At 38.6% G+C, this 13600-nt stretch overlaps 1 protein-coding gene across 1 annotated transcript; it reads right to left on the reverse strand.

Annotated features, from left to right (window-relative positions):
* Positions 1–327: 327 nt before the first annotated feature.
* On the reverse strand, positions 328–4816 carry LOC126372620 (uncharacterized). Its single transcript, XM_050018445.1, has 4 exons — positions 4657–4816; positions 2946–3366; positions 1108–1932; positions 328–808 (listed from the first exon to the last, which is right to left on the reverse strand). The coding sequence occupies exons 1-4, from the start codon at positions 4750–4752 to the stop codon at positions 450–452; spliced, it is 1701 nt and encodes a 566-aa protein (XP_049874402.1). The 5' UTR covers positions 4753–4816; the 3' UTR covers positions 328–449.
* Positions 4817–13600: the final 8784 nt, after the last annotated feature.

Raw genomic sequence — 13600 nt, forward strand, 5'->3', positions numbered from 1 at the left:
AACATGTAGGTCAAATTGTAAAGTTTACATTTAAATTAAAAAAAGTTTACCAAAAGGTAAACAAAAAAAAGATAAGGTAGGTTAGGTTAGTTTAGGTTTTACTGGTGGGTTTTAGTTTACTGTAAAAAAATATTATAATTAATATAATAATTTAACTGCGATAGAAAGGATGAGGGAAAGTCACTTCTGGTAGATTAAACCAGAACTAAAACTTTACTACCAAAGAAGTTTTTCCTAGTTTTTGCTGGGGTATCGATCCGAGAAGAATAAGCGACGAAATAAGTATGAGAGTAAATGGGTAAGTATTACATTAATTAACGAGCAAGCTGTAACATAAATTATTTAATAATAAGCTATACAAGCTTGACAAACTTAACAAAACTATTAAAAATTGTGAAAAATACGATACCGAAACACGGTAGTTTCATGATGATCAAATTCAAAAATAATTAATTCTTTTTGTATTTTCTTATGAGATCTTCTACTTCGTCCTTCATATCCATTACTACTTTATTTAATGTTTTTGTACTTGAATCTAAAGCAAGTACATCATCATATCTATTCAAATTTAAAGTTTGTATGAGATCATTATATATCTTCGTTTCCTCTGTTGTTATCTTGGAAATTTCCTCTTCAATTGGTTTTAGGTTGTCTATGAATTTCTGTGTTTCCTCGTCAGTGATGCGTACTTTCTTATTTAAATCGACAAAAATTTCTAAATAAACTTCATTTAGCCTTTCGCGGATTATAGTTTGGTTTTCTTGTATTAATTTATCTAATAAATTTTTCTGCAAAAGTTTCTGGAACCCTGTAAGTAAATAAGTTTGTAGTAGGTTTGTTATATTACAATAATAAAAATGTACAGAAGTATCTATTTAAACGTCAAAAGATAGAAAATTAAGTATGAGGTAAGGGACATTATCCACAATGGAGTAACCCTTTGACCAGCATTGTTAAACATGTTCACATTGACCATACGTTTAAATACGAGCGTCAATATATTATCTACTATGTTTCTACAAACATGCTAGGTTCGAAGATTTCAAAGATCTTCTCCACCAGCCTGCAGGTTATCAATAACAAACAATAAAATATATCAACACTTACTTAAGCGTGAAAACTCATTGTTACATGAAAAGCACAGCTGTTTAAGTTGTTTTACGGCATGCTGTGCGGTTGATAGTGTCAAAGTTATTTCAATAAACTCATTTGACACGTTATAAAGCACGCCGCCAACATCTTTAAATTTTTCTTCTATATGATGATAATCGTCTAACAAGTTTAATATATCATACATTGTATGACCAAACGTTTTCAAAGCTAAATATTTTAACTCTTCTTTAAGCCTTTTTATTTCTTTATCATATTCCTTTTCATCTTCTTCAAGTTTATGAATCATATCATCAGTTGTGCTGTTAATAAAATGTTTCATATCTGTTGTAACTTTCTGATATATGTCTTTGATAGGAGCGCAGTAAAAAGCCTCATTCCAGTCTTTACTTAAAAAATTAATTTGTTGACTACGTGGCCCACAATTATTAGTACAAATGCTCTTGACGAATTCTACTTCTTTCTTTAATTTATCGACTGCCTGTTTTTTGTCGTGATAAATGCCTACAGATTTAGGAAACTTTTCCATATCTTTATTAAAGTTATCCATTTTCGGTTGTATCTTATTCCGGATATTTCTTATATCTCGTAAATTATGCTTTAAATGTTGAGGACGGTCTTTTAACCATGATATGAATGATGCAATATTCTTCTCGAGCTTGGTACGTATAGCTACAGCGTTATCGAAATAACTTTGATTTATTTTATCAACAACTTGTAGTTCATTACTTGAAACAAAATCTATGATGTTTACTAAATCTTGTTTACTTTGCATACTTCCTCCTGGCGGCCGACATTCAGGTGGTAGGTCATTTTCTATATCTAAAACAAAACATTTAAAAATAGTACACTTGCACAAACAATGCTAGAAAAGTATGTTAACCTTTTGGGGAGCTCAAAAAATTAATAAAGAATAGCACAGGAACTAAGAGGTCTAAAAGCTTGGAACTATTCCATAATTTCCATGCTTCCCATGGTAACCGTTAAGTTTGTACCCTACTAAGTACCTACAAACTAACAACTCAAATTAAGAATTAACTCAGAATGTAAACGACGACGAAGTGTAATGAATTCATAATCTTCTTCTTCTCTCGTGTGGGTTGTGTGATAGATTGCCAACCTCATCAACCCTGGTGTCAGGGTTACTATTGAGCCGCCAAAGGCCCCTGACATGACTCATGTAACGACTACCTACTTACATCAGTAAGTAGTAACCGGGCCCAACGGCTTAACGTGCCTTCCGAAGCACGGATCATCTTACTTTCGGACAATCACGTGATCAGCCTGTAATGTCCTAACCAAACTAGGGATCACAAAGTATTTTTTGTGATATTTCCCCACTGGGATTCGAACCTGGGACCTCCGGATCATGAGCCTAACGCTCAACCACTGGACCACGGAGGCCGTTATTTCCTAATTAAATAAAACGTTATGTTACATGTTTTTTAAGATAGGGGTCATTACACTTCAATGTTCAAAAATATAGATCAATTGATACACAGCCAAACAACATACTGGTGTCCTTAACTTATACCAGGTGATGGTGGCGGACATTCCTACCCCTAACTCTGTAGAACGTAGGCAGGTTTTTTCATTACATTTTCAATTTATTTCATCCTTTCGTACCAACTTCATATCAACAGTGGCTGCAAGTTGCTTTCTGATTACTTGTGATTCTGTCGACCCCATTACCCCAATGATTATGAGCTTATATTTATGATTGTATATGTACATTTCATCACGATGAATATAAAACACAATACTTAATATATTAAATATACAATATTTATATTTTAGTATTTAAATAAATTATGAAGTATTCAATATTTACTTACTATGTCCTTCGGTCTGAGTATGTGTTTGTTTTCCAGGTTCTGATGGTCCTATGAATTCCTCTGTGGGTTCTTCTGTAATTACTACTTTAAATGGTACTTTTGTGGCTTCTTCTGCAAACGGTTGAGTTGTAGTTCTTCTTTTAAAAAGCCGTTTTGTGCTTTTTTTTGGGATAATTTGTTCAGGAATTTCTTTAGCTATTTCGAGAGTATCGAAAGCTGCCGCGGGTTGTAACAGATATGCTATATTTTCTACTGGCCAGGTTTTACTTTCTTCTGGAATGTCTTCCGAAGTTTCGAAGAATGAAATTAGTTCTGTAGTGATTTCCATGGGATTAATGTAGAGGCTTCCTTCACGAATGTAGGAATTGGCATAGTCGCCATCGTCGACAACCTTGCCGTAGCCATCCACAATATCCACATTCTATAACATACAATATTAATTACTTGTTATTGACGAGTGGTTAATCTTCAAATACGCATAGGTAGTTGGAAGTGGATAGGCCGTTTAGTATACGTATCAAACACGTTATTGAGGTGACTTGTTGTATTGTAGATTTGCCTCGGATAGCATTCACTACTTGGTTGGACAACCATATGAAACATATGAATACCTAGTGTTTAAGACATACATTATAAATCTGGCTGCTTGTTTGTTCTCTGAGGTAATTAAAAAAAAACATAAACACATAAACAGCCTAATAACGCCCATTGTTGGACACCTTCTGCTATATGGTTACAGTGTGGAACATGCGCTGTTCGACTGTCTTCCTATTTGCACCGAATTCATAATTTAGATTCTCACAATACACATTGTATTCAAAAAATATTATTTCTTATTTCGTCAGTAACCAGGCACCTACTTTACCACACCAGCACCCGCATCCTTCCCCCTATCATCCACACCAACACCAGCCCCCTCCCCGCTCCACACCAGCAACAGCCCGCAACTATAGGTAGCACCAGGTCTCCTAACATCCACGTAAAACCCAATGACCCCAGCATCCACACTAGCATCAGCCAGCACTTGCATCCGCAACAATTAAATGACCTCTAATGGCTTCATGTTGCCTGCTAACGCTGATAAGACTTAGTCACAGAGTTTGATAAAACTTGCATTATTCCCTAAGTTGAATAATACTGAATCCAACAAAATATGAAACAAAAACCGACACACAATGGACAAACCTACAAATAGCTGTGAGACACACGTAGCTAACATATACGGATATTGTACAATTCCAACAATATACATGCAGAATTACGAATTCTACACGTTGGAACACACACATGGAAACTAATAACAATTGATTTTAATTAATTAATTTACATCTTAAAAAACAAAATGCTATAAGTTATGTCAAATAATAATAAAATAAGTATTACATGTTAATTTCAACTTGATACCTCCACGCGTCTCCGAAAAAAAAGGTCTTGATAGATAGACGAACAGACGGACAGACAACAAAGTAATCCTAAGGGTTCCGTTTTACCTTTTGAGGTTCGGAACCCTAAAAACAAAACAAAAAATATCTACTTAATTAATTTTAATTTAAATAATAATATTCATTTATTAATTTAAAAACGAATCTAAGTATAAAAATATTTTTACCAAAGTCTGTGGAATTTGATCTTAAGGATAAGCTCCCCTGAAAACTTTTAAGAAAGAGGACAGAAAAGAGAGACCTGTTAAATATTTTTGTTAATAATTTACCTTATTTGGATCTGCATTGTAGACCGTCCAGCCATCCCACCCATTAGTTAACCCCAAAGCAAGGGTAATGCAAAATATTATTACGAATGTATTCATGACAGAATGAATACTTAGGTAGGCATAGAAAAAACTTTTTCAAGGTATATTTATACGTGTTATGTACTTTGAAATATTTTGCGAGTGCTCATTTCACAGTCATAATTTTAATTTTCAGTCATAAAATAATTAAAAGCGACAAGCAGTTATTCGCTTGTCACAATACTGGAACTAAGTACTTGGAATTTTTTCAATGTTTTCAATTACGACGTAGGTGTTATCATTGATTGAAATGAAATTATTACCTATTCTAAATAAGTAAGTAAGTAAGCAAAACATTCATAATTTTTTGTTAACATAACGCAACTTGTACATTTTTTCCTACTTATCGAATTCAGAGCACGTCTTGTTTACCACGATTGGCTTTGTACTTACAGGTGAGTATAAGAAAGTACTTAAGAGGTTGCTTGCGACATTCTAGTTTCTGGATTTCGACTTATTTATGCGCCAATTTTTATACAAATAATTAAAGGTACTTACTTGAGGAACTCGGTGGCGCAGCGGTAAACGCGCTCGGTCTGCGATTGTTGAAGTTAAGCAACTTTTGCAAAGGCCGGTCATAGGATGGGTGACCACAAAAAAAAGTTTTCTTCTCGAGCTCCTCCGTGCTTCGGAAGGCACGTTAAGCCTTTGGTCCCGGCTGCATTAGCAGTTGTTAATAACCACCAATCCGCATTGGGCCCGCGTGGTGGTTTAAGGTCCGATCTCCCTATCCATCCATAGGGAAGGCCCGTGCCTCAGCAGTGGGGACGTTAATGGGCTGATGATGATGACTTACTTAAAAGTCGAGAGGAGTAGAAAAATCAAGGGCAGCCTTTGCCCAGCAGTGAGATCGAATAAGCTAAATAAGAAAACTTAACAGACAACAATCATTATATTATAAGCCATATCTAGGACGGTGGGTCCACCAACAAAATGTAGGTACTTATGCAGTTGTATAAAGAGTATCGCAACTGGTTGCGGAAACAAATTTGTTGCCGGCGGCAGTCAAATCCCTAGTAATTTTCCACCGGTGCGGTGGCGCAACCACGATGTCCTAGTGAAACGGCCTTTATTTTCTGTTCTGTGAAAACGGCCCACTTTTTCTTTCATTTTTACGTGCATTTATAATACCTAATAGTATGCTTATGAATTATCTGGTAATAATTGTTAGACTACAACCCTTACCCAACCCTTGACCTTATGGTTGTCTGGAAGAAATCGCTTTAAGCGATAAGGCCGCCATGTACCATATACTTAGTTAAGAGACTTTTTGTAATTATTTCTTTTAATTTTGGTGCAATAAAGTGTATTTGTATTGTATTGTAACATCATGTGATGATATTTAGTGCAGCTTGTACTTGAAAGCTACATTTTACGTGTTATAACCATTTATACCCTTCTTTTGAGGATACAGCCGTTAGTTTCGCGTCAAACCACAAATATCTACTAACGCTTTTGAGGTACGCATCATGAAGAGCAAGCAGGATATCTTTATTCGAGATGACTTATGACGGTAATACTGTTGCTGAAACTAAATAAATAAGAAACCTGTTTCCTATAATGTTGAACGGTGTAGCGATCGCGACTGACAGACAAACACTTCAGTCTAGACTTGATACACTTGAGTGCGTCTGGACGACTACTTACAATGGGTTTCAATTTCCAAGTGACGAGAATGATTGGCTCCTAACCTAAAAAGACAGTCAAAAGCGAGTTAGTCAACTTTGACGAAAAAAGTATGTACTTTGAGAACTCGACAATACACAAAGTATATACAAACACATAAGGCGTTAACGGAATGAGCGCAGAAGTTAAGTCCATTTCACTCACAATTCCACAACATTTCGTTTACTAAGTTGACTGAATATCTGGTCTTCAACATACCAAATCTATATTAGGTACTTATTTAAATGTTCTAATCATCTAAATATAAATTTGCAGGAGTTTATGTAGAATTCGTAATAGCCCTGTTCGGAAAACGCGTGCTTTAAATCATAGTATCATGACTTTATGAATTCGAATCCCTCTAGGGCTCTAAACCACGGAATTCGAATTTATCAGTTTGAATTTATGTTTGGATGAGATCACGTAGTTTTCAGGATTTAGGATTTAGGAATAGGCTCACCTCCTGTTACATGGGACTTAGGAATGCCTACCTCGGGAGTCAGTTAAGTTGCAAACGATTTGGATAGACGTTAGGTGACATGTCAATCCCCGGTCTGCGGAGGTCCGTGTTGCTCTATAGTCGATCTCAGATTTGAATGTGAACTAAAAGAAATGTGGAATATGAACTGAAAGACTAAACTGCTAAAACTTATAATCATAGCTTAATAGAATTTAAAGATTGAACAAAAGTAATAGATGTTCTAAACTTTTGAATACCAACTTTGTAAACTAAGAACATTCTGATTAAACAAATTAAAACCAGGGCAATGTTTTACAGACGTCTGTAAGTTGATACTTGTTTGAAAAAAGTTTGCAAATGGCTTTTAAAGATTTATTTTACAACTCGTATTGTTTATTCCTATACTTACTGAGGAATTGGAACCCCTGAACTTACACATTCGGCTGAGACGTGAAAAATTTCAAACTCACGCTATCCAGTGTTAATTATAAAGCTAGACTATAATTTTCTCTAATTGTGAAACCTTCTTTCAAGAATCGCGACATTGAAACTTTAACCCTCGCAAGCAAGTACCTATAAACTAAGAAATGGTTTGAAAACTCATCCGTTACAAGAGGAATTACGTATATTTAACGCGCCCCTAAGTCTCATTTATTGCGAGGCGAGACGGGAAGGGAGGCGCGGGTGGCGCGTGCTTGCGGGTATGATGGGGGGAGGTGTTCTAAGGGACGGCGGGGTCAGACGGCGGCGTTCAAGGTTAAGGCCGCGCCCGCCCTGCGCCCCCACGGCCCCTGCACCCTTACAGTGATTCCACACTGCAGCAGACACCCTAAATTCCAAATGCTAATAACACCAAGTCCAACCTAGAACGTAATCAATAAAACGATGAATCGATCGATGACGTATGGATTCGAAGTTTAAATGTCAAGTTTAGTCAATAAGTAGTTCTATAAGAGCATTGCGAAAGTTTGAGAAGTTAAGTTGTAAGCTGCAACTTTTTCCACTGATACCTACGTTTTTTTCACTGGAAGATCTACAGACTTGTAATAGACAGACAACTAAACTAAACACCTGAAGTAAAGCAATAGGCAGATAAGAAGTTGCAAATGATTTTCATGTCTAATTAAACTTACAAAGATTTCTTTACAGAGTGGGTATAATCTAGGTTTTCATTTTTAAAATACCCAAAGCACGTTGTGAAACTGCCTTATTAAATTTTCCAGACGCTTTTTTGGCTTGTTTTTCTCTTGTCTTATCTACAAAGAGGCAGCTTGTAAGTAATATTTTTGTTTTATTTAACAAACTTTATATACAGAATTATTGGAAAATGCTTTTATAAAGACCGGATAATGCATTTGTATAGACTGGCCCGGCTAGGTAAGTCCAACTTCCATAATGAGATCAATCGGCGAATCCAACTCGGCTGGGCAGCGTTCGAGACGCTAAATCATATCTTCTCGTCCCAAATACTGCAGTGTCTTAAGACGAAGGTCTTTGACCAGTGTGTGTGTTGCCAGTGATGACTTACGGTATAGAGACTTGGTCCTTAACTATGGGCCTCATAAGAAAGCTCAAGGTCACTCAAAGGGCGATGGATAGGGCTATGCTCGGAATTTCTCCAAAGAACAAAAGAACACAACCGAAGTCACCGACATAGCCCAAACAATTGCTAAACTGATGTGGTTGTGGGTGGGACACATCGCTCGTAGAACGGACGGCCGATGGGGCCGTAAAGTTCTCGAGTGGCAGGACCCAAGGTGGACCGATCACCTTCTGAAGGTCACAAAAAACGCAGGATGCAGGCAGCAGAGGATCGGTCATTGTGGCGAGCCTTAGGACAAGTTTATGTCCAACAGTGAACGATTTACGGCTGATGATGATGAAAGACTAGAAAATGCATTTTGTTTAGCATTTGTGCCACAACACACGCAGGTTGTTACATAGATTCTTATTCTTAAGACTGCCTGGTTGGCCTGGCTGGATACTAAGACGATTCTCACACGACACCGCGCATGGTTGGCGGTGAAACGGTCACATTGTCTTGTATGATATCCGCTAATGCACAACACGCGAACACGGCCTCGCCGCGCGGTGCACGGCTGCAAAATCCGCGTCGTGTGAAAATGACCTAACTGTCGCAGGTGGCCCAACCCAACAGGAATTACTTACTTACATGACTTATGTTAATTATTTATTTGTTACTTTCAATAGGTATAAAGGTTAAATAGTTTGATGCATTCATTAGAGTACAATAATGTCTCGGCTAGTAGTAGGTACAATTTGGCTGATACTAAAAACAATCACATTTACGTCATTTACGGTACACGTGAACACAAACGTCCTGTGCATCGGACGTAACGGGTAGCGGCCATTATATGAATGCAGCGTGAAGGGCGGGCGGTCGGCGGGCGCTGGCGGTGGCCAGAACTAATCCATCCGTCGCCACCTCCCACTCGCACCTGTGTCACCCGCCGCCGGTGCAAGCGGGTCGGCAGATGTCGGCACGCGGCATCGCGCCCAGTCCAGGCAGACTGTCCGACGTCGCCCGCTCAGACGAGATACTATTAACTGACGTCACCGGCGACATTGTGTCATGTAATGCCAGGGGTGCTAAACCTCATTCTAGTCTACACCACTCTTTATTAAAAAACTATCAAAATGAAAGCTCCGGTTTAATAAGCGTTGACTACCATAAACTTAAATTTGTTATTTAGTTGGCTGTAGTACCAATTAAAAGTTACTTGATAACTTAATTAGAATGGAAATTGATTACATATTTTAGGAAACGTTGATTGGAGTTTTAAGTTTCAGGACTTAGTTGGAGAGTAAGTAGTGGAATGTTAAACGTTGATCAGCCCTGGTGTAAGGGGAGTCGCCGGAGGCGCGTAGTGACGCGTCGCAACCATTATGTAAGTACGCATCCAATAACAATTAGACGGCTGAAATGAGCTTTTATCGTGTCTGCCCGCCGCATTGTTCACAGCTAGGTGTCGAGATAATAATACCTTAGCGTACGCTGACTCATCTTCGAACCTGGGACCTAATTTTGTAACTTTTCCACGACTAAAATAATTGAGATCCGACCAAACACACCACCTAGACTGAACACGTGCCGTGCTGTTTGTTTCTGAGACTCATGTCACTTTCTATAAGAATACCTTCCTACACAGTCATATTGCGTACAATAGAAAAACGTAAACAAGTCTTTAATTATCATAGCCATTAGACATAGACAAATAATGTTAGTATTTGTTTAGGTACGATGTGTACCTAATTTATTGATAAAAACAGATCAAGGCCGTTGAAAGTTCCATACTTTTTACAAATACTAATTCCTTGGAAAGTGAACGTAAGTACTTATATAAAAAAAGGTAAGTAGTTGCATATGGTTTTGCTGGCGAAAGGAAATGAATTCAATAGCGAAACAGTCCAATTTCCCGACAGACGTGATGAAAGCAGACACTTCCATTTCGGGCGGAGGCTGTTCCCCGTGATAATGTATTTCACGTACGCCACTACGTGTTAGCCCGTGTCGTTCGGATACGTATACGCCTCTCGCCTGTCTGCCGTATTTAATCAAACAAATATAATTTTCTTTAAATAAATATTTGTTGTGAGCGGCAGAAATAAATATTAGTGGGTTATTTATTTGAGTAAATGATGAGTACGATTCAACTGTTCCGCAATAAGAATGTAGAGAGACTTACAGTGTTTATAAGCGTCCTTTTAGTACATTAAGGCGTTTTAGTTAAGACCCTACCTACAAGTGTTTAGTATTCGGTAGCTTCAGTTTTTGTTTGTAAGTACAGACAAAGAAAGAAATTATTTATTATTAAAAAATAGCAGCTTGAACATAACTATGTTCAAGCTGCTATTTTTCGTCCGCACGGGATAAACCACGCCGCACGCTGGAAGAGTATGTCCCAATTGAATTATGAATTTCACCAACCCAAATTGCATCGGCGAGTGTGAGCGGCGCGGGCGGCCGCGGCGGAAATGAGTCCTTCCTCCGCGCTATCGGCCGGCACTTTTGTTAAATTAAAATGGATGAGGTTTAAAGTGGAGCGGTCGTAACTAACGGTTGGCCTGTCGACGTCTGCGCACGATTACGGCAATCTGCTACGCCAGAAAATAGGCCGGCACCGTCGCGTGGGGTCGCGCCCCCCCGCGCCTGACTCCGATTGTGGAGTATACTTAGCCCAAATTATTTAGAGTACTAAGTACCACTGTCTGTACTCCGCCGCACCCACTTCCTAAACAAACCTCATCTTTCCAAACAGAACCCGTACCTATATCAGAGGCTCTTAGTAACTCAATTAAGTTCGTAATTGGCGGGCAGATAGGTACTTATGTGGTTTTAGAGTTATTGCCACTAACCAACAATCCTTTTGGAAAAGGGTACTGGGAGGAAGACCCATACGTTGTATATGTAAGTATTGAAGTGAAAGCTTCACTGCATCTCTAATTTGTATCTAATGAACTTGAGACGTGTGCGGTGTACCTGTCTCGTCACGTCGAAACTGCGTGGTTAGTTAAATGTTTTTATGTCTATTCGCATGTCATGACACATTCGTGCGCGTAATGTATGTATGAAAGTGTAATTTTATTGTAATGGTGCGTTAGCCTTATAGTTAGCAGTTTATTTACCGTCTGCCGTCTAGTTTACAAGTAAACGAACTTGTCTGCACTTGGGTCTGTCTGCGAGTCATCACGACTTCGGTGATAAAATCGCTAGACGAACATGTGCAATGGATGCTAAAAATTACATATAAGTAAGTAAGGTAATAAAGACTGTCCAAAGGTACGAGAATGTCACTAAAATATGTTCTGCCTGAGGAACTATTAATGGGCAAAAAGATAAAGCTTAACATTACTCAGACCATTGAACGTGTAGGTACGTATCTGCTTCTTCTTCTTCTGCTATCGTGTGAATTGTGAGGTGAATTACCAACTCCATCAATTCAGGTGTCAGGATTATTATTGAGCCGCCATAGGCCCCTGACATGATTCATGTAACGACTACGTACTTACGTCAGTAAGTAGTAACCGGGACCAACGGCTTAACTTGCCTTCCGAAGCACGGATCATCTTACTTTTGGACAATCAGGTGATCAGCCTGTAATCCTAACCAAACTAGGGATCACAGAGTGATATTTGTGATTTGTCCCCACCGGGATTCGAACCCGGGGCCTCCGGATCGTGAGGACAAGGCTCAACCACTGGACCACGGAGTATCTGGTTCTGCGATAATATTACTTACCTACCTGTGCGACGACAATACGTCGACATAAAAAATATCGTAAATTGAACACGTGTCTAAGGAATGAAACATACCTAATTTACAGAAATAAATAAAATAAACAGCAATAACATGTTATCGGAGGTAAAACGGAATACAATTGGCCAATTTAAAAATCACAATGTCGCTTCGCGGACTCGAAAGGGTCAATTTGAAATAAAAACTGTCTGGGTCTGATAAAAAAGATTGATTGACTTTGTTTGACACTGAGAGCTCTTTGTAATAAAATAGACACATATGTTTGGATAACTATTTCGATGGAATTCGAGATACAGCAGGAGCAATTTCGTCGAAATGATTATTGTGCAAATGTTAACGCAGTGAAGCTGTTTTGCGAAATAGTCTTTGTATTTGGATACTTGTCTAGATAGGTAGGTGTATTAAATTTCCATAATGCAATTCGTCTAGACTGGAGGAGCGAGCGAGCGAGCGGCGCGGCACGGGGAGGCGCGCGACGTGCGCGGCAGCTGGAGGTGACCCGTGCCGCGAATGCAACGCCGCGCCGCGCGCCTGCACTTGTAAACAACAACTGCGCTCCCCATTTGTCCGGCCAAGTAGTGAATGCCATTTGCGGCAAATCTACAATAAGTCACATCAAAAACAAGTACTGCCCAACAGATACAACATTAATGTTGAAAATCAGTCTGACGCTACAGTTAGAAATATTTATGTTTTCATAACGACATTATAAGAAAGTCATTAAGTATAATAAGTAAGTAGGTAAGTACTTACACTTTTTTTGTTATTGTGTATAGCAATACAAATAAAATAGGTACTTAAGTAGGTACCTAACATTACTTTTGCAATATTTTCCCAGGTAAGTAATCAACTAGTAATGATTTTCAGAAGTTCCGTCACATTCGTCATCAGGGTTTCACGTAAATTGAATTGTTCGCTTTCTAAACACAAATCGTACACGCGATGTGCCACTTATAGGTCATTCGCGAAACGCATATGAACTGAATTATCGTTAGCGGTGCAAGTGATTAGTCAATATTTTTTCTGAGAAGAGAACAATATGACGTCGAGCGAGGCGTGATCTGTTTGTCTAGTCTAGACGGAGAGGAGGACAACAAACGAACCGTGCCGAGCGTCTGGAGGTGATATGAAGGCCTCTGCTGCCTTTCAATGCATCGTAAATTGGTTTGCGAGCGTCTAGACTACGAAAATCTGGACATTGGGACATCACTGACGTTGCTACACGCTGCGACGACGTCACTACGTGCTAAGTGTTCTATGAGAGACGTGAAATCACTTAGGCACATCGTAAAACATTACAGCCCGTAAATGTCCTACTTGCGTCTTCAAGAGCAGACTCCATTTACAAGACAATAGTTCGTAGTGAAATACCTCACCATGCTCCACTGCGGTTTAGTGTTTTATAGTAAAGCTCAAATAATTTACAATTTTCTGCCCACTTCTCTCAAACAAAAGAAAGTAAG

This window comes from Pectinophora gossypiella, chromosome 14, assembly GCF_024362695.1.
Source record: "Pectinophora gossypiella chromosome 14, ilPecGoss1.1, whole genome shotgun sequence".
In the NCBI taxonomy this organism is placed as follows: Eukaryota; Metazoa; Arthropoda; class Insecta; order Lepidoptera; family Gelechiidae; genus Pectinophora; species Pectinophora gossypiella.

Bases quoted from the DNA above. Each gene is read 5' to 3' on its own strand.
- LOC126372620 (XM_050018445.1), bottom strand. From the start codon at position 4,752: ATGAATACATTCGTAATAATATTTTGCATTACCCTTGCTTTGGGGTTA. The intron at 3,367-4,656 runs GTAAATTATTAA...TGTATGTTATAG, and splicing joins ACAATGCAGATCCAAATAAG to AATGTGGATATTGTGGATGG. The intron at 809-1,107 runs GTAAGTGTTGAT...ATTTACTTACAG, and splicing joins CAATGAGTTTTCACGCTTAA to GGTTCCAGAAACTTTTGCAG.